This window comes from Dromiciops gliroides, chromosome 1, assembly GCF_019393635.1.
Source record: "Dromiciops gliroides isolate mDroGli1 chromosome 1, mDroGli1.pri, whole genome shotgun sequence".
Classification (NCBI taxonomy): Eukaryota; Metazoa; Chordata; class Mammalia; order Microbiotheria; family Microbiotheriidae; genus Dromiciops; species Dromiciops gliroides.
The window spans coordinates 543,828,642-543,850,020 of record NC_057861.1 but is presented as its reverse complement, the minus strand read 5'-3'; the positions used below and the strand labels follow the sequence as shown (position 1 = coordinate 543,850,020).

Sequence of the window (21,379 nt, the reverse complement as noted above, 5' to 3'; positions counted from 1 at the left end):
ATATGAATATACATATAGATTCAGATACAGATCTAGATATAGTTAACTATTATATATAACATATGTCTATGCATATAACACTCTCTCTGAGCTACTTTCCCAATTTACATTCATGCTCTTTGGTTGACTCCCTATAGGATGATTGCTAATTCTGGGGCACAGTTGTACCCCTAACAGGCTACTTCCCACAGGACAGCTACTACCTTAAGTTTTAAGGGGTACCCTGGGGATACCAACTCCTAAAATGATAGCTCATGAATCCTGTCCAATAAGCTCCCCATTCCATTTGAGACACCTCTTCACAAAGGCATTTACTCAGAAGGCATAGTAAAAAACAGCAGTTACAGAACATTCCTCCCATAAACCTGGAGCATACTTCCCAAAAATATACATGGCATACATGAAAAGAGTAAGCACAGGGGTAGCTAGGTGGCACAGTGGATAAAGCACCAGCCCTGGATTCAGGAGTACCTGAGTTCAAATCCGGCCTCAGACACTTGACACTTACTAGCTGTGTGACCCTGGGCAAGTCACTTAACCCCCATTGCTCCGCAAAAACAAAACAAACAAAACTAAGAGTGAGCACAAACTTGAGTACAATAGAAATGAGGGAGCACATGGCATAAGCATCTCAGGACTCTGATTCCACAGGCCTCAATGACATAAGGATGTTTCACATAGTTCTGCGCTGGGCACAGAATCTCTGCTAGGGAGATTGCTCAGCTGGGGTCCCCGGGTCTGCTTCCCTCCAAAATATGACATTCCATTGTTGGGCTTAGGGTATACAACCAGCTCTCTTCCCTGCCTCCAGAGGTCAAACTCCCAGAAACAATTTCCTCCTCAAGTAACTGCCTCTCTGTCTCTTTATCTCTGTCTGTCTGGAGTGTGAATCTTTGTTTCCTAAGAAGCTCCATTCCAAAGTGACTTGACTGGGATGGGGTAGGAGGGGAAGAAATCCTCTCCTTCCTCCCAAGAGTAATTTCCTTTTCAGGGGCCTCAGCAATGAGGATTAAGTGACTTGCCCAGGGTGTCACACAGCTACTAAGTGTCAAGTGTGAGGCTGAATTTGAACTCAGGTCCTCCAGAATCCAGGGCTGGTGTTTTATCTACTGCGCCACCCAGCTGCCTCTACTATTTCTTTCTCTTGACAAGTACTACATGCAGAGCTGACAACTCAGCTTTTTACTGACTCTCAGAGGCATAGCCATTTTCTCCTATAATTCCATGGAAGACGTGTGTTACATACTTTGTACAGGGATCACCAAGAGAGTACCTTGATAACATGTTTGTTTGTTTGTTTAATAAGCTTTTTTTTTATTTATTTTTTCTTGGTGGGGCAATGGGGGTTAAGTTACTTGCCCAGGGTCACACAGCTAGTAAGTGTCAAGTGTCTGAGACTGGATTTGTACTCAGGTCCTCCTGAATCCAGGGCCAGTGCTTTATCCACTGCACCACCCAGCTGCCTCCACTATTTCTTTCTCTTGACAAGTACTACATGCAGAGCTGACAACTCAGCCTTTTACTGACTCTCAGAGGCATAGCCATTTTCTCCTATAATTCCATGGAAGACGTATGTTACATACTTTGTACAGGGATCACCAAGAGAGTACCTTGATAACATGTTAATAACTCATTATATCAATTATTTATTTTTTGCTTTCTGGAATCACTTCAATTATGGAGGAAGGAGAAACAAAATCCTTTCCTTTGTCCTTTATATAGAATCAATCAATCAGTTGATAAACATCTGTTAAGTACCTACTATGTGCCATGTACTGTGCTAAGCACTGGGGATACAAAAAGAGGCAAAAGACAGCCCTCTACCCTCAAGGAGCTTAAAATCTAAGGGGGGAGACAACATGCAAATAAATATATACAAAGCAAGCTATGTTCAAGATAAATAGGAAATAATTAACAGAGGGAAGACACTAGAATTAAGAGGGGTTGGGAAAAGCTTGCTGTAGGGAGTCTTATATAAAATAAGAGTAAAGAAAATAAATATAAAGTATACACAAGGTATTGGGGGGCACTTGCTGTTAGGGCAGTAGGGAATTAAGTTTCAGCTCCTATGAGAGAGAGGTGAGAAGGGAGTGCATTCCCTAATGGCTAGTACAAAAGCATAAGAATGTTTGAGAGAGAGAGATGACCAGTTTGGTTGGGTTGCATGGTGTGTGGTGAGTGGAGGGGGCACAGTTAATAAGCACTGAGGCTGAAAAGAGAGATTGGGATCAAGTTATGAAGGGTTCTTAAATCTAACCAGAGAAGTTTCTATTTTATCCTAGAGGGAATTAGGGACAGCTAGGCAGTTCAGTGAATAAATACATCGCTGTTCCTGAAGTCAAGAAGACCTAAGTTCAAATCTGGCCTCAGACAACTTAATAGTTGTGTGACTCTGGTCAAGTCACTTAAATCTCTGTTTGCCTTGATCCACTGAAGAAGGCAATGGCAAACCACTCTAGTATCCTTGGTAAGAAAACCCCATGGACAGTATTGGTATGCTATGGTCTACAGGGTCACAAAGAGTTGGGCACAACTGAACAACAAGAAAAAGGGGGAATAGGGAGCCAGTATTGGGTTACTCCCTTATTGAGTAAGGGAGTAACATGGTTCCAAACTCTTTTTTTTCTTTTCTTTTTTAATAATAAATATTTTTATTTAAAGTTTTGAGTTCCAAATTCTATCCCTCCTTCTCTCCTTCCTCTCACCCATACCTGAGGCAGTAAGCAATCAGATATAGGTTATACATGTGCAATTATGTAAAATATTACCATATTAGTCATTTTATATAAGAAAATTTGAATAAAAGGAAAAAATGAAAGTGAAAAATAGCATACTTCAGTCTGTGTTCAATCAGTATCAGGTTTTTTTTTTTTTCCTTTGGAAGTAGATAGTATGCTTTATCATTAGTCCTTTGAGATTGTCTTCTGAGAATAGTTAAGTCATTCACAGTTCTTCATTGAACAATATTGCTGTTCCTGTGCAAAACATTCTCCTGGTCCCAGACTCTCTTAAAGACAATCACTTTGGAAGTTTTGGGAGGATGGGCTGGAGTAAGAAAACCAACAGGGAAGCTATTGCCATAAAGTAGGAGAGAAGTGATATAGGCTTAAACCAAGATGGCTGCTTTCCCACAAAGTTCACAAAAGCATCTCTTTCATCACCCTGGCTCTGAGTAGTATTATTCATTTCCAATATATGCAGAAGGCTGCTACAGGAGCTCAACTCAGAACAGGCCTCTTTGGGTGTTTGGACCACCTGATGCAAACTAAAAATGGGGCTGCTGTCATATTGTGTCCTTGACTGGTCTCTCTTCTATTTCTGTCTCAGAGTGGCCAAGCATATTACATCAATGATGGCGAGAGCGTCAACCTCTTTGAATGGATATCCCCTCTGGTAGGTACCATATATGCCCACAGATGCCCCAGGATATGGAGATTATATATTCCTCCCAACCCTGATCCCTTAGGCTTCTATTTGATATCAGGGCTACCTGTGTCACTAAGTAGTCCCTGGGTTGCCCTTAAAGACCCAAAGAAAGATGCTTAACCACAGCCCACAAGAATCTTTTTTCCTTCCTGCATCCATCTAGGATCTCCCCAACAAGAATTGGCCCTGAAGCTGAATTTGATCTTCTTTTTACTGTAAAATTAAGAGCCTAGAGAAGGCTTTCTTGATTTATTCAGACATATACCTCGTCTCTTCCCAATCCTGAACTCCAATTTATCTGCTATTTTTCTACATGCTCCAATGCCACTGTAAACCAAAAACAGAAACCATGTGGAAAACAGATGTTCACATCCAACTTTAGAAATGATATTTTTCTCCCAACTATGTTACCATGCCTCCACAAAAGTTCCTTAAAGTATTAAAGCATTTCGCAAAGATGATATTTTCATAAAAGTAAAGACTTCACAACATGGGCAGCATCATGATCCATGGGAGGGCAGTGCTGAACAACAGAAAGTGCATGGACTAGAGTAAGGGCCTGGGTTCAAATCCCACATCTGACATTACCTTAACTGTACAATGTATTTTTTAAATTAAATTTTCTTTTTTTGTTTTCAATTTACCTGCCTTCCCTACTTCCCACCTTTTCCTCCCCATTGAAAAAGAAAGAAAAACAAAACTCTTCTAACAAATAAACAAACAGGTAAGGTCAAATAAAACAAATTCCCCACATTGGCCATAACCAGAAAAATATGTTTATCTTAATCTTCACTTCCCACCTTTTCCTCCCCATTGACAAAGAAAGAAAAACAAAACTCTTCTTAAAAAATAAACATACAGGTAAGGTCAAACAAAACAAATTCCCCACATTGGCCATAACCAGAAAAATATGTTTATCTTCATATTCACAGTTTTCTCTGAGTCTGCCCCCTTCATGATTTCTTTTTTTTTTTTTTAGTGAGGCAATTGGGGTTAAGTGACTTGCCCAGGGTCACACAGCTAGTAAGTGTTAAGTGTCTGAGGCCGGATTTGAACTCATGTACTCCTGACTCCAGGGCCGGTGTTATATCCACTGCGCCACCTAGCTGCCCCTTCATTATTTCTTATAGCACAATAATATTCCATCATATTATATACCCTAACTTGTTCAGCTATTCCCAAATAGATAGATACTCCCTCAGTTTCCAATTCCTTGCCACCACAAAAAGAGCCATTATAAATATTTTCATATCTCTATGTCCTTTTCCTCTCTTTAATCTCTTTGAGATGAAATAGTGATATCACTGGGTCAAAGAGTATGCATACCTTAGTAACTTTTGGGGCAACGTTCCAAATTGCTTTCCAGAATGGTTGGATCACTTCATAGCTCAACCAAAAGTACAGGAAATGGGGGCAGCTAGGTGGTGCAGCGGATAGAATACCGGCCCTGGATTCAGGAGGACCTAAGTTCAAATCCGGCCTCAGACACTTGACACTTACTAGCTGTGTGACCCTGGGCAAGTCATTTAATCCTCATTGCCCCGCAAAAACAAAACAAAAACAAAAACAAACAAACAAAAGTACAGGAAATGCCCTTTACCTAGCATGGGGGAGAATGGAGGGGATCTGGCCTTTGAATGAATGCCACCACCTCTCCACCTCCTCCTGATCCTCAGCCCTGCAGGGCCCTGAGCTCACTCTGCCCTTTTCCCATTTTCCTACAGTTTGATAAGATGGGATACAGCCGGCCATGGATCCAGATTCCTACTTCCTTGGCTTACCTGGCAGGTAAACAACAAAGACAGTCTGTGTGGGGAGAAAAAGGTAAAAGGAAGAGGGAGAGGTGGGTTATCATGGCAGAGATGAAGAGACCCCATCTCCAAGATTCCATAACCTTTTTAATAATCCTAATATCTCTGTGTGACCCTGGGCAAGTCACTTAACCCTCTTTGTACTACACACACACAAAAATCCTCATATCTAAGGTTATGAATGCTTCCCACACAGAGCTTTATCATTCTCTTAGATTTCCAACTACAATTCTTTTTTTAATTAGTTTTTATTGTTCTCCTTTGTTTTTCTATCACTTTCATTTCCAAATGTATCATTCTCCTACCTTATCCAGCAGACCAAATCCAAGCTCTCCTTGTAACAAAGAATAAAAAAGAAAGAAAAAATTTTATCAAAACTATCCATCACATGATATTGGGCAAATATATGTAGTGTTCCCCGCCTGTCATCTCTCCCACCTCTGCCAAGAAGGGAATGAGGAACATTTTCTCATTTCTTCTTCACGACCAAATTCCCAACTTGGTCTGCTTTTTTTTATGGTGGGGAGGAGGTGTTTGGGGTTGGTTTGTTTGTTTGTTTAATATGGGACACTCCACAAATTTGTGTGTTGTCCTTGATCAGGAGCCAGGCTAATTTTCTCTGTTTCATTCTAATTTTGTCTGTGTGCTGCCAAAGTAACCACCCAACCACAGTTCTGAACAGAAGTTTCTACCTTCCTGACAGATGATTGTGGAGGCAACTGGCAACTTTTGAAGCTTCCTCATGCCTCAAATTCACACACCTCTCCACCAACACACTATCCTCTTATCCTCTCCCAAACCACCCCCTCCAACCCCCAGGACTGTTACAAGTCAGAAAACCAGGCAACTTTATTAAGCAGAAACAAAAAAGTAAAGCTATCAGGATTAGATGGGTCTGCGGTCATCCTTCATGTATTTAGAGTGTGCATCACCTAATAAAATAGCTACATTCCTGAATAGTTGAATGTAAAGCAGTTGATATTTTAAGTGCACTATGGGAACCCTCTATTTAAAGGGACCCTGTGGAATTTTTTTTTATACAAAGGAAGGAATGTTTTATAAAGCAAATTGTCACCTCAATTGATATTTTATAAATATTGGATTTACTTAAAACATAGTATTCTCAGCTGGGATGTCTAATCACCTCCTGCCCCATTATCTCTTTCATAGCTTCAGGGATGGAATATCTTCACCTGGTCCTGAAACCCATTTGTGATTTCCCACCTCTGCTGACCCGAAGTGAGGTAACAAACCTGACCCTGTCTTGAAGGCCCTGATTGCTGATTTCTTTCCTTCCTTCCTTCCTTCCTTCCTTCCTTCCTTCCTTCCTTCCCTTCCTTTCCCGTCCTGGTCCCCTCAACATGAAGGGACTGCTGGGTGCATTGCCTGAGAGGGTGTTAGTTTGGGGTCATGATTACACCAAGGAGAGTTAGGACAGCATCTCTCCTAATTGTTCCTAGAGTAGGTTGGTTACTCTTTTTCTTTAAATCTCATTTTATTTTTATTGATATCTTTGGCTTTTACTTCTTGTTCATTTCTGAATATATTCCTTCCCACTCCCCTACCCAATGATCCATACATTGCAACAAAGATTAAAAAAGGAAAGGGCGGGGCATCTAGGTGGTGCAGTGGATAGAGCACCGGCCCTGGAGTCAGGAGGACCTGAGTTCAAATCCGGCCTCAGACACTTGACACTTACTATCTGTGTGACCCTGGGCAAGTCACTTAACCCTCATTGTCCCCCACAAAAAAAAAAAAAAAGAAGAAGAAGAAGGAAGAGGTCAAGTCAGCAAAATGTCTGACAGCATATGCAATATTTCACATTGGTCTTTTAGCAAGGATCTCCACAGGACAGCCTCCCACTCTATCCTACCTTATTTTGAGCCAAGCCTATCTACCCTTAGCTCATGTTGTTCCTTCCTCCTGGAATACCCTCCAACATAAATCCTACCCATCCATCATGCTACATACTCAATTTTGTCTAAATGACAATAATGTAATCCTTCAAGGCTCAGCTGAAGTCCCACCTCCTCCATGAAGTCTTTCTAGAACGCACAAGCTCATAGAGGCTGCTCCATCTTTTCAGCTCCAGTCTCACTTATTGGGTTGGTAGCACCCCTCAGTTTGGTGCTGTGTTAGGCTCTACTACTGATTTCTTAATTATTTCCTATTTGGCATCTAATCCAAGCCATACCTGAAAAAAAAAAAGAATCCCCATTGCATCATATCTAATAAGTGGTCACCAGTTGTGAAGGGGAATCTGTACTAACTAAGGCTTCAAATCCTGGCTCTTCCACTTAATACCTGAATGACCTTAAACACATTTCTTCACCTCTGTGGGCCTCGGTTTCCTCATTTGAAAGATGAAGGGATTGGGTTAGATGGGCTAAGGTCTCTTCAAGGTCTAAATCAATAATTCAGCCAAGGTATGTGCTGTTCTGAGACACGGGTGCCCTCTGCTGACCAAAGTATGACAATGCACTCATCCTTACTTCCATCCAAAGGATAGCCTTGTGTTTGGGAGCCAGAGAGAGCCTAAAGGGTGCATGAGTAACCTAGCTTGTGGAGCATATTCTTGAGGCCAGGCCCTAGCTAGGTTTGGTGGAGAGAGAGAGAGAGAGAGAGAGAGAGAGAGAGAGAGAGAGAGAGAGAGAGAGAGTGTGTGTGTGTGTGTGTGTGTGTGTGTGTGTGTGTGTGTGTGTGTGTGTGTGTGTGTAAGGAAGCGAATTTAGATGGTGCACAGGGAAATAGTCTAGAGAAGGTCTCCTTGGCCATCACTAGGATAGCAAGAAGATGAATGAATACAGAATCAGTAAAGTTGTTATTAGGAATCATCCTTTTATTTGCCATGAGTACATCTAAAAGATGATTGTGCCTGTGGCCTTCCTTGCATAAAAAGTCTAGGAAAGACAATGAAATTTTTCTTCTCTACTTGGTCCTTCCTTTTTGGATTTGGAAATCTGGAGCTCCAAGGTTCTTTTGTTAATGCTGAAAGGGGTTGAGATTCTAGGGTCCTCATGGAATCTTCAGAGACAGGGAGGCTGAATTAATATGACATTCTCAAATAGGAGAGATGACAGCAGACCACCAACCAGTATAACATAGTAGATAGAGAGTTGTCCTCAAAGACAGGAAGACCTGGGTTCTAGTCCTACCTCTGACACATACTGGTTATGTGACCTTGGACAAGTCACTTAAACTCTCGCTGCTCTAGGGAATTCTCTGAGACAAATTACAGAAAAGGTGCTGACCTACATTGGTAGGGAGTTTCCTCATATGGGAGTTCCCTAAATGAATAAAAATAATGCCTCCTCCCTGTTCCTGTCCTACTCCAGAGTCAACATTCATATGTAAGCCACTAGGGATACAAAGATAACAGACACAGTGCCTAACCTCAAGGAGCTTATAGTTTAGCAAAGTGGATAAGACATGGTTATAAAAACTATAATTGCAGCTCCCATATTGGACTGCACAGCCACACTGCGGCCTGTGGCTCTTCAAGGCGCTGATCCATGGTCGTCTGCGACTGATGGAGGCCTACACACAATATCAAATAAAGGGACTCAAAATACAGTGGAGTGATCCAAGGGAGGAGAGATTTCCAACTGAGGAGTAACTAGGAAAGGCTTCTTAGATTAGGTAAGGAGCTGGACCTTGAAGGTAAATAGTCACAACTGGGGGGAAGTAGATGGCTATAAGCTATCAAAAATCCAAAGAGCTCATCTGCAGGCTTTGGTTCAGAGAAGTTGCAAAGATGGTTCCGTGAATATATAGGGAGAGGTAGGGCTCAGGAAGTATTATCATTAACCTACTGGGCCCAGATAGGGAAGAAGTCCAAGACACTATCTGATATGCAGGTTGCTACCTCAGGCTCAGATGAGGAGCCAAATGTCTCCTAACCCCTTTACCTTCCCATCCCAATTTAGACAGGAAAACCCAGTTTTTCTCTAAATAAAATTACATGCTTCGAAACAAAGATTCTCTAGCTTTTTTGTGTATGTACCCCTTTGCCAATCTAGTAAAGCCTATGAACCCCTTTTCAGAATGATGTTTTTAAACGCACAAAATAAAATGTATAGGATTACAAAGGAAACCAATTATATTGAAATAGTTATCAAAATATTTTCCCATCTAATTTCACAGACCCCCCCCAACATCTATCCATGGGCCCCTTGGGAGTCTGTGGACCCCCAGCCCATAGAAGAAATTCTTGGCAACCCTAGCCTTTTCCCCACTTCAGGACAGACTTTTTTTCTCTGAACACTACAGATATTACTATAAAATTTAGCTCTTTAGTGGTCCCCTTATGTTCTAGGTGAGTTAATAGTGACTTCTTCACTAGATATTGAATTCCTTGAGAGCAAAAACCATGTCTTATGTTCCTTTGTGTCCTCCTAGCAGGTTACATATTGGCTGATTGACAAGAAAAAGACAGATGGAATCATGTTCAGTCTCCAACTCAGAATTCAGAGAATGAGGATTCAAAGGTGGGCCTGGAATGCGGTGTCCCCACCTCCCACTTGTCTGTCATCATGGAGTCTTTTCTCATTCCCTGAATCCTGAGTGTGGCATCAGTACCAGGCCAGCTCCAGGCAGTAGAGAGAAGAGCCCTTGAGAGAAATCAGTTTTGCATAATTGCAGCAATCTGTGTAAGGAGAACCTTTAATCAGAAGGGAAAAATTATGGTCATACTCCAGGGAAGGCCCTGGCACATTCACCAGCTGCTCAGAGCTCCCTCCCTCCCTTTAGATATTTCTGTCTGGGCTTCCCAGTTTCTGGCTGCCTGCCTATCTGAGAGGAAGTTTGGATATGTATGTGTCCAGGGAAGGTAATCTTTGAAAAGCCCCTTCTGTGTAGGTAGAACAGAGTAGGCAAAACAAAGCTTAAAGGGCAATCTAGGGGCAGATAGATATGGTTGGGGCAATTAGGTGGCGCAGTGGATAAAGCACCGGCCCTGGATTCAGGAGGACCTGAGTTCAAATCACAGCCTCAGACACTTGACACTTGACACTTACTAGCTGTGTGACCCTGAGCAAGTCACTTACCTTCATCACCGTGCCCAAAAAAAAAAAAGGCAATCTAAGCTCCCCAGGTTGACCCAGTCCCTGATCCCACTGCCAGGGATTTTCAACATCAACTAACAAAATTAAGCATATCCCCAGGTATTCAATTACTTGTGTGCCCAGCACTGTGGAGTCATAAAAAATGGCAAAATCTCTGAGTACAATTTAGTTAGAGGGACAAGACTAAGCCACATGTAATAGTTGGAGAATAGTATGTGCTACAATATGAGGCATTCTATCAGTGCTAAAGGATTTAAGGGAAGAGAGAAATCAGTATGCACAGGGCAGTGTGGGTAATCAAGGAAGACTTCATGGAAGAGGTGGACCCTAAAGGAGGATGGCCAGAGAGGAGTAAAGACAGCATACCATCATTTGTTGGCTGTCCAAAATCACAATTCTTGGGGCAGCTAGGTGGCACAGTGGCACCGGCCCTGGATTCAGGAGGACCTGAGTTCAAATCTGGCCTCAGACACTTGACACTTACTAGCTATGTGACCCTGAGCAAGTCACTTAACCCTCAATGCCCCAGAAAAGAAAAAAAAAAGCAGAAAGATCGTCACTGGATCTCAGAGTATGTAGAGAGAGTACGGTAAAAGTTTAGAAAGGTAGAAAGAGGCCAGGTTATTAAGACTGAAAGCCAAAATCACAATTCTGACCTTCAGTTTCTTCATCTATGAAATAGGAAAAAGAATACTTTCTCTACCTACTTCCCTTAAAGCCTCAAGGTAATGACTTTTAGAAGAACACTTTATGAACTACAGGGTGATATAAGAACATGAGCTATTCTTTGGAACATAGGATTTAGAACTAGAAGAAACTTTAAAGGTCACTCAGCCCGACCCTTGCATTTTTACAAATGAGGAAACGGAACCCCAGAGACATAAGTAACTTAAGTGCCCAAGGTGAAATGAGCAGTAAGGATTTAATTGTAAGTCAGTAAGTCAAAAAGCACTTGTTAAGGGCTTGCTCTGTGCAGGGGACTGTGGTAAGCATTGGATATACAAAGGTAAAAACAGTTCCAGACTTCAAGGACCCCATATTCTAATGGAAGAAATAACATGTAAACAACTAGGTTCATATAAGATATATGCAGTGTAAATGGAAGGTAGCCTCGGAAGGAAGCCACCGTCAGTGGTACCCCATTGACAGATCAATAGAGGAAAAGGCATCCTGCTGAAGGTGGGATTGAGCTATGCCTTGAAAGAAGTGGGGGGGAGGGGAATCGTTCCAGGAATGGAGATAAAGTTGGGAGATGGAGGAAGAGCAAGGAGTCAATGAACTTAATCAGAGTGTGTGGAAAGAAATTTTCTTACAGTGCTGTGGACTGCTTGCATAGGTTTTAAATGCCAAATGGACTGTTTTATATTTAATCCTGGGAGTATGGAGCCACTGTATTGGGTCTGAATCTGAAACTGGAAAGGACTTCTGAGCCTAACCCCTTATTTTACAAATAAGGAACATTAGAACAAGGGAGGTTATGTGGAGAAAGGGAAGGGAATAAAGGTTTATATTATATCACTCCTTACCCTGTACCAAGCACCGTACTAACTGCTTTTTACAAATATTATCTCATTTTATCCTCACAACAACTGTTCGAGGTAGGTACTAAATGAATACTAGCAACAGGATTTGAACTCAGGTCCCCTGACTCCAAAGCTAGTGTTCTTTCCATTGTCCTGGGTCTTCTGACTCTAAACCCAGTGAGTACTCTTTTCACAGTAGCGTGTCAAGTTTAACAACAATTGAACTGAATTAACAAATCTCTGTGGGCAGCTAGGTGGCTCAGTGAATAGATCACCAGGCCTGGAGTCAAGAAGACTCATCTTTCTGAGCTCAAATCCAGGCTTAGAAACTCACTCACTAGCTATGTAACCTTGGGCAAGTCACTTAACGCTAGTAGCCTCAGTTTCCTCATCTGTAAAATGAGCTGGAGAAGGCAATGGCAAACCACTACAGTATCTTTGCCAAGAAAACCCCAAATCGGTTCACAAAGAGTGGGACACAACTCAAAAAAGAGTGAACAACAACAGCAAATCTCTGTATCCTCCCCTGAGGCTTCCTTCCCTGAACTGTCCCTCCTTGAAATCTCTCCCTCTATTTCCCTCAGTAGCATTTTCAAGGAAAGTTCTTTTGATCCTTTCTTCTACCTCCTAGTTTGCAAGAGTTTCAATGATTTCACATTAGAAAGAATTAGAGATAACTTTCACACAAAGCACTTGAGGCTTAAGCCTGCCCAGCATTAGGACCACCTTCTAGCAGCCAGGATTAGGCTCTATCTCCTTCCTTTCCCACTCCATCCTACTCTTCCCAAAGGCTCCCTCTAGCCTCTTACCCCCTCAGGTGTGGAATATAGCCGTGACTCACACCTTCCAAATTCGAAAGGCCCGTGACCACCTTGGCTACACTCCGGAGAAGTTCAACTTCGCTGACTCAGTAGACCATTACATCCAGACCTGGAACAAGCAACAGCACCACAGCCCAGGGCTTCTAAGATTCCTGATGGTCCTCATCTGCCTCGTTGGTGCACTCTTGCTTTCCTTGTACCTCCTAGACCCCTCATTCCTGGGGCTCTCCCATGGGACCACATGTGACAGGCATGGCCCAACCACCACAGGCTCCTGTTGATTCTGCAGGATTTAGACCTGAAATAAAATGGCCCAATTTAGGAATGGAGGGAGATACCAAGCCATGGGCCCCTAGAAACAGGTTGGTACCTGGGTCATACAAGACTTATCCAGTGCTAAGAAGGAGGGAAGAGTGCAGGAGCTATAAGATAGCATCTAAATTCTTTTCAGGAGGTCCAACAACACATCCCACTCCCTTTTTCCTCTTATTTCAAGACTTGGACGTATCAATACCTAGGAATTTAGTTTAGATCAGGGGCTCTTAATCTTTTTTGAATCAGGAACCCCTTCTCAGAATGTTATTTTTAAAAATTCATAATTGGAGGAAATACTAAATTTTAGCTAGAGGTTAGCAAAAATAAGGATATATATCCATTCACATATGAATATATATACACACATTTTTACCCCATCCAAGTTCCTGAGCCTGCCTGAAATCATGGACTTGCTGGGGATCTGGGGATCCCAAGTTAAGAACCCCAGTTTAGACCCAATATAGCATCCCTGATTTGCACCCAACTTAATTGCATCCCATTCCATCCATCCCCTTAACTGAGATCTTATTTATCTATTGTTACCTATACCTGAGGGACCTGATACATCCCAAGCTATATCATTGCTTAATCTAGTCTTGGCTGCATTTGCTATTCAATAGAAATTATGCCTCATATCACTCTGGTACCAGTTTTTAGTTCTGATTTTTTCACCCGGCTGTAAAAGAATATGTATATAACCATATGTAATATACATGTGTACATAAAATAAAGAATATGCATATACAATCTCAGTGATGCCAGTCTGTGGGGATACACTGGTCTTGGTCAGAATATAGGATTTTGTGAGCAAATGAACAAAAATCCCAAATCTAAACTTGTTCCTGCTAGAAGTCCCTTCTAGCATTTCCATTCCTCTGAGTCCTTAATCCCTCTTATGACACAAGGCAAATGAAGGGTGGGTACAAGTTTTAGAGGGGGTATAAATGTTCCTATCTAATTTTCAAGGCTATTTGCAAGACTGAAATTGTCTTGAGAGGGCATATAGGAAGTGTGTGTGTGTGTGTGTGTGTGTGTGTGTGTGTGTGTAGCTCAGATCAGTTATCATTCTGAAAGTTAGAGGGTTATACTTTGAGAATTCACCTATAAGAAGAGAGAACTACTGAATCTAGTCATTGCCAGCCATGTCTCTTTACTCAACCAATTAGCATTAGCTCTAATAGAAAAGGAAACAGACATCTCTACAATGCTCATGGTTGTTTAAGCATCAATGGGTACAAATCCCAAATACTTTTGAAATCCATAGCAGGCTTTACAGCAGGCAGGAAGGACAATGAAATTCCTCCCTTCCCATTCTGTGTGATGACCTTTGATGTCTGTATCTTCAGAGTTCCAAGGCCCTCATTTCTTTGGCTAATGGTGAAAAGGGCTGAGACTAGGGGGCCACTCATGGAATCTTCAGAAACTATGAGCACTTGGCATTTAGTCATCTCAGAAACTATTGGGGCTGAGTTAGTGTGGCATCCTCTATAAGAGGCAGCTCTTTGGTTCTTTCTCTACTCACTACCAGTGGACCAGAGGGCTGACCCTGAAAGCATGAAGGTTCAAATCTGGGTTCAGATCTCACCACTGACATACAGGCTATGGTGACCTTAACCCTGACCTAACTTAACCTCTCAGTAAGCTAGGCAATTCTCTAAGACTAGAAGGTGTTGACCTGCATTTGTAGAAGGGGCTTCCTCATCTGGGATTCCCATATACCAGTGAAATCACAGGTCTATGTACTCCTGTCCCTGTCCTACTTACTGGATCTGGGAATAAATTCTGACTTATGAGTGCTCAGAATGAGCCTCTCAGCTCCCTAAGACTATAAGCTTTAGAGAAGGTGATACCTGTATTAATAGAGGGAATGTCCATACCCTAGAGTTCCCTATATCAATGAAATCATAGGTCCAGTCTCTGTCACCCCCCCTCCCAACAGCTGGGTGGACTACTCGCTATTGCTACTTAGGTGATACGGTAGTAGGACCAATGAACCAAAAAGAATTGGAAAGAATAATCAGGGGGTCTTAGAGATAGCACTTGACCCCTTCTCAACTGTAGATTATGACAAGCAGATGGCTTCCTGGCTATGCTGGAGTGTGGTAGAGATTTCATTTAAGAAGTTTCATGAAGGTAGGTAGCTTCCATTTGACTTGAATTTACTACTACATTGTTAGCTTGGCAAGTCTCTAACGGCTTGAAATGTCTAACATCACCAAATGAGGTTCTGCTTCTTTAGGGATGGGACCTAAAATGACCAGAGTAGGCTCCATGTCTTCTAGTGACATAAACTTGTGTCTAACCTGCCGACTGTCCCAGGTTTGGCAAACTCCTGGTCACAACTGGTTTTCTCCTCAAGTGGAGGATTTCCATTCTGTTCTGATGCAACTGCATAGAAATAGGGAGAGGAGAAGGAAAGCAGCAACATTCCCTGGGAGCTCCATGGAGACAGTTAGAACAGGAAGAGAGACATGGGCAAAAAGACAAGGAGTGACCTTCCAGCAAGTAGAGTTAGTGTTCTCAAGGGAAGCCTACAGCCTCAATAACCCCTTCAAAAATAGCAACACAAATGTCACTCAAGGAGCAAAACTGACAGAAATCTTCATGTAACAAAGACTGAACAGGAATTGTTGATGATTGAAAAGGAACAAGAAAAAGAAAAAGAAAAGAGGGTCATTGAAGCATTTTTTAATGCAAAGAAGAGAAGAAAGGAATCACAAACAAGCAGGATAGCTTTGAAAGTGATGTTGAATTTATTATATATTTTAAAAGAAAAGCAAGTTGTGCATAACAGAGATTTCATATATCATTTATTTTTCCTGTTTTACTATGGAATCTATATGGAAATGCTCATTTTATTTGGTATGTAGTAAGTTCAGAATAAAAAATAAAGTGAAGGAAAAAATATCCAATGACTCAGATATTTAAAAGGGTCACCCTGCTGGTTGTGAATCATGTCAAGACTGTTTCAGGTCCATTCCTGAGAGAACTGAGAGGAGGGCAGCTTACCCTGTTCTTCACCCCATCTGTCATTCAGTCATGAATGTACATGGCTAACAAAGAAAATCTAGGCAAGCCTGGGTCTAGGTTTGGGGCTGCCTCTTTTGTGTTTGTTCCTTCCTGGTCTTAGATGAATGAGTCTCTATCCTGAGATGGATATGTCTTAGAGTTATGAGTTTTAGACCTTATGAATTTAAGAGGTACAGAGCTGGGTTTTTATGGTGAGAGCTGACTGGCAGGAGTCCATGGCACACATCTCCACCACTTTTGAAGATGACCACCACCAAGAGGATGGAGCCAAGACTAGGAATTGTTTGGACAGTGCATGCCTGAGGTGAAATATAACACTGTCTATTCAGCAATTCCAAAAACTACTTTATGTTCCAAAAATGAAGTTTAAAAGCTTCCAGAGGGCAGCTAGGTGGTGCAGTGGATAAAGCACCAACCCTGGATTCAGGAGGACCTGAGTTCAAATCTGTCCTCAGACGCTTGACACTTACTAGCTGTGTGACCCTGGGCAAGTCACTTAACCCTCATTGCCGTGCCCCCCCCAAAAAAAAATTCTAAAAGCTTCCAGAGAGATGACAGCAGTAGTTATGTTAGGTTACTGAATAGATTTCTTGTTCTGTCAATGCAGTAATAGACCATGAGTCTGAGTCTTTTATATCATTTAGCATTTCCTTTATGTGTAGGCAATAAAAATCTGTCCCATGGGGGCAGCTAGGTGGCGCAGTGGATAGAGCACCAGCCCTGGAGTCAGGAGTATCTGAGTTCAAATCCGGCCTCAAGACACTTAACACTTACTAGCTGTGTGACCCTGGGCAAGTCACTTAACCCCAATTGCCTCACCCAAAAAAAAAAAAATCTGTCCCATAATGAGTACCTTTCTATTCTGCTTAAGCCTTAAGCAATTTTTCCCTATAGTGCTTGTATGGGGGTTGTAATAAGCAGAAGAGTGTGAAAAAGAGGAGCCTAACCTCTCTTATGAGAAACCAAATTCCTTCAGGGCTGCTGCTATTCCAGACAAAGACCTGAGTCCTGGGAAGCTGGGCCCCTTAGGGAAGAGTAGGTACAGCATTCCTCCCTCCCAGGCCCAGCAGTGGTTAATGTTACCCAAAACAGCAACACAAATGCCACCAATGGAACAAAACTGCTAGAAATTCTCACAAGACAGTAGAAAGCCGCCAAAAATAATGATATAGTGAAAATTTTAGCTTTGGGTCCCAGACTAGGCAGGTCCAGTGGCTACTCAAACCATAATACTGACATTTTAATATAGCACTTACTATGCTATATTACTATGCCCTGTGCTAAGTGCTTTTACAAATATTATCTCATTTCATCCTCACAACCACCCTGGAATGTAAGTGCTGTGGTTATTCCTATTTTACCCATGAGGAAACTAAGGCAAAAAGAGGTTAAGTGACTTACTCAGAGTCACGCTGCTAAGAGGCATTGAAGACTGGTAGGTCTTTGCTGATTTGAGGTCCTGTGCTCTATCTACTGCACTACCTAGCTGACTAAGGACATTAAAGAGATGGTGTTCCACAGCTTCTCATACTATGAGATTCTTATCCATGCCTTCCTATAAATCTTCTATAAGGAGTCTACCCAGTGTGCTAGCAGACTTCCTCTAGATCTCTTCACCAATGCAGCACAAGGGCCATCTGTTACCCTTTACACTTGCTATATGGCCAGCCCATTTCCTATTCTGACTGCTACAGTGGGCCTGGAATTAGGAAGACCAAATCCCACCTCAGATACTTACTAGCTCTAGGCAAGTTATTTAACTTTTCTGTGGCTCATTTTATTCAATTGTAAATGGGGGATAATAAAAGCAACCACCTCATAGGGCGGCTGTGAGAATCACTGTGAGTTAGTAAATGACATTAGTAATGTACTGTTTGATAAACCCAAAGACTCCAGCTTCTGGGATAGGACTTCAGTATTTGACAAAAACTGCTGGGAAAACTGGAAGACAGTATGGCAGAAATTAGGCATAGACCAACATCTTACACCTTATACTAAAATAAGGTCAAAATGGGTACATGATTTAGACATAAGAGGTGATACCATAGGTAAATTAGGAGAAGAAGGAATAGTCTACCTTTCAGATCTTTGGAAAGGAGAACAGTTTATGACCAAACAAGAGATAGAGAATATTATGAAATGAAAAATGGATTATTTTGATTACATTAAATTAAAAAGTTTTTATACAAACAGAAGCAATGCATCCAAAATTAGAAGGGATTCAGAAAGCTGGGAAACAATTTTTATGGCCAGTACTTCTGATAAAGGCCTCATTTCTAAAATATATAGGGAACTAAATAAAATTTATAAGAATCCAAGTCATTCCCCAATTGAGAAATGGTCAAAGGATATTAACAGGCAGTTTTCTGATGAAGAAATTGTCATGGGGCGCAGAGCACCCCAGAATTTCTCTGGGGCACACCGAGGAATCTTCTCCTTGAGAAACTAAACCAGAGGACAGATAACGCCTAGAGGAACCAAATCGGACTGAGCTAGTTTGGGATTCCTACCCTTCATTCTGGTCTCCCTTACCCTGGGGAGATAAGTTTGGGTGTGGCTGCGGCCTTTGTGTCCTGAAGAGGGATCCGTAGCCACCCCTCACCCAATTCCTCTAGTCACTACTAGTGGGGGATGGTCCTCCACTGCTCACCCAATTCCCCCAGCTACCACCAGTGGGGGATGGTCCACCCCCATCAGTCATCTATAAAAGTACCTTCAGGTCTCATGTTCGAGGAGATTTGGTACCTCTGAGCCATGTGCTTTATGCCAAATCTCCCCATGAAAAGTCTAAGGATTTCTTTCATGGTTTCCCTCCCCCCACCCTTCCCTTCCCTTGCTCCTAAATAAACTATCACAGTTTTGTGTGCAAGAGGGTGTAATTCTTTAAGGAGGAATTCCCAAGAACCCCAACCCCAACCCGTACCCGATTTCCCCTATATCAAAATCAAAGCTATCTATTGCCATATGAAAAAATGCCTAAGAGGAGATGGGTGGGTACTTTAAGAGATTATAGAACAAACAACACAAAGAACTTTTACTGAGTCAAAGTATCAAACCAAAGTACCTAACCCCGATTTAGGAGTTCCCCCACACCCACATGGGCCTGGCCAAATTATAATGGGAACAGCCCAGCAGGTACATTGAACCAATTGGAGACTCGGCATTGCTATAGAACCACCCTTCCTGTGAGAGAGGCAGGAAGGTGAGGAGAGTACTCAGAGAGGGATGAGGAGAGGAAAGTGGAGGGAGGAGCTGGTGTGTTTTTGATCTTCCGACCTAACCAGGAGACACTGAAAAGCTGATTCTTCTTAGAACTACAGATTCCAAGTGGTGGTGAGTTTGTGTTATTAAAGCGAGGTGAAGCTGGCTCATTAAGCCAGCTGAGCTGGAAACAAGTTTAGAGTTTGAGTTAATTTTTGCCAGATCCAAGCTGTTCTGAGTAGCTGAGGAAGTAGAGCTTGTTTGAGGCACCTGGGGGCCTTTTTACCCTAGACCTCCTCTGGGAAGAGGGTCATAATTTTCCCTTTCTCTATCCCTTTTCTCATTGTCCCTGGCTTTATTAACTCCACTTGTGTTGTATTATTGTTCACATTAATAAAACCTGATTTGTTTGTGAAACAGAGGCTGTTAATCTCCTTTTTTATCAGTCTGGGAGACATAACTGAAAAAGAGTCAGTTTGGAGAAGGGGAAACTCTGGACCTAGAAGTCTCCCATTATTTTTTGAACCTAATATTACAGCGAGCTGCCCAATTAACTCTCCCCAATACTAAATTTGGCCTTAACAATGTAAACCAAAGGATTGACACACTTGAAGAGATAAGCAGCACTGGATCAGGACTGAGTTAACTCCAGAACCACCACCCTGTGACTGCTGTCTGAGTGGTGCCTAGGGGACAGATAACTCCAGAAGTCAGGACCACCTCTCCCTCCTTCCAGCTTCCCCTACCCCCAAAGGGAACTTTCCACAGTCAGATGATCACCCCATCAGTCCCTCCACCATTGGTCCTCTATGAAAGTATTTGCCTTTCTCCTGCTTGAGGAGATTAGTATCTCAGAGAACCATGTCTCTGTGCCAAGCCATCTCCCCATGAGAAAAGTTCCAAGGACTTTTCTCTTGATTTCCTTTCTCTAGTGCCTAAATAAAAGATTATTTTATCTTAATTGGATTTGGGTGCAGGAGGGTGGCACTCTTTAAAGAGGAATTCCTAAGGACCCCCACACCAACCATTTCCCCCATAACACCTCCAACTCCTCTTCCCCCACAAAGTGTACTATGTATTTATTATTTTCTAGCAGAATATCCAACACCGATCATAATTGCTAATTATTCAACTGTACAAAATAGAATGTCTAGTGCATGAGCACCAATGGGAATTATGATTTTTTAAAAAGTACCAAACACTAATTCATGGTCCTTCACAATAGCATTTAAAGTAGTTGGTCTAGGGTGGCTAGGTGGCACAGTGAATAGAGCACTGGCCCTGAATTCAGGAGGACCTGAGTTTGGATCCCGCCTCAGACACTTGACACTTACTAGCTGTGTGACCCTGAGCAAGTCACTTAACCCTCATTGACCCGCTCAAAATAAATAAATAAATGAAGTAGTTGGTCTAAGTTGAGGAGAGATCTGCATCAACAGAAGCAAGATTACCAGCAAAAAAAGACCAGTTCTGGTCTGCTCCTCCTTAAAAATGCTAAAAGCTTCTTTCTAACTTATTCTTTTTTTTTTCTTTTTTCTTTTTTTTGTGAGGCAATTGGGGTTAAGTGACTTGCCTAGGGTCACACAGCTAGTAAGCATTAAGTGTCTGAGGCCAGATTTGAACTCAGGTCCTCCTGACTCCAGGGCCAGTGCTCTATCCACTGTGCCACCTTGCTGCCCCTCTAATTTATTCTTAAAACCAAAGCAAGAGCCCAAGGGGGGCATTTGCTAAGTTACCCCACCCGAAAGAAAGCACCTCATTATTTTGGAATTCAGACCATGAAATCCCTGATGCTCTTGTGCTGCTTATCAGCAGAAATGTGTTGTTTGCTACATTTGCAGTTTGATTCTGTAGCACCTCCTTTATTTTATTTTGGACATAGCAGCGGAGATACCACTGGCCAGGAAGTCCTCAACAAAAGTGAGGACTCATTCCATCACAGTTACCTACTTGGCAACAGGTTGTGGAGTGGGAGTTAAAGGGCCTGAATGAGAGAGCCCAAAGCCAGGCAGCATGTGTAGCGATGCAGGCATAGAGCCTCTTGCTATAGCCTGTACCTAAAATTCCCACTTGGTTCTCAATTCCCTGCTATTCAGGCTTCTGACTTCTCTGCTCAACTGAAACTGCTCTCTCTCTCTCTCAGATGAGCAAGGATCTCTTTCCTGCTAGATCTAATACTGTAGTTTCTT

General features: G+C 42.2%; 1 protein-coding gene and 1 non-coding gene across 2 annotated transcripts in view; one reads left to right on the top strand and one right to left on the bottom strand.

Annotated features, from left to right (window-relative positions):
• Window positions 1–13,630, top strand: part of SDR42E2 (short chain dehydrogenase/reductase family 42E, member 2) — a 44,204-nt gene extending 30,574 nt beyond the window's left edge. Inside the window, exons 9-12 of the mRNA XM_043975926.1 lie at window positions 3,328–3,393; window positions 5,151–5,214; window positions 6,408–6,481; window positions 12,641–13,630. Coding sequence (XP_043831861.1) covers window positions 3,328–3,393; window positions 5,151–5,214; window positions 6,408–6,481; window positions 12,641–12,925 — 489 coding nt within the window. The 3' untranslated portion in view covers window positions 12,926–13,630. The remainder of the gene's footprint in view (window positions 1–3,327; window positions 3,394–5,150; window positions 5,215–6,407; window positions 6,482–12,640) is intronic.
• On the bottom strand, window positions 5,794–5,897 carry LOC122737724. Its single transcript, XR_006354517.1, has one exon. It is a non-coding gene; the product is annotated as a U6 spliceosomal RNA (small nuclear RNA).
• Window positions 13,631–21,379: the final 7,749 nt, after the last annotated feature.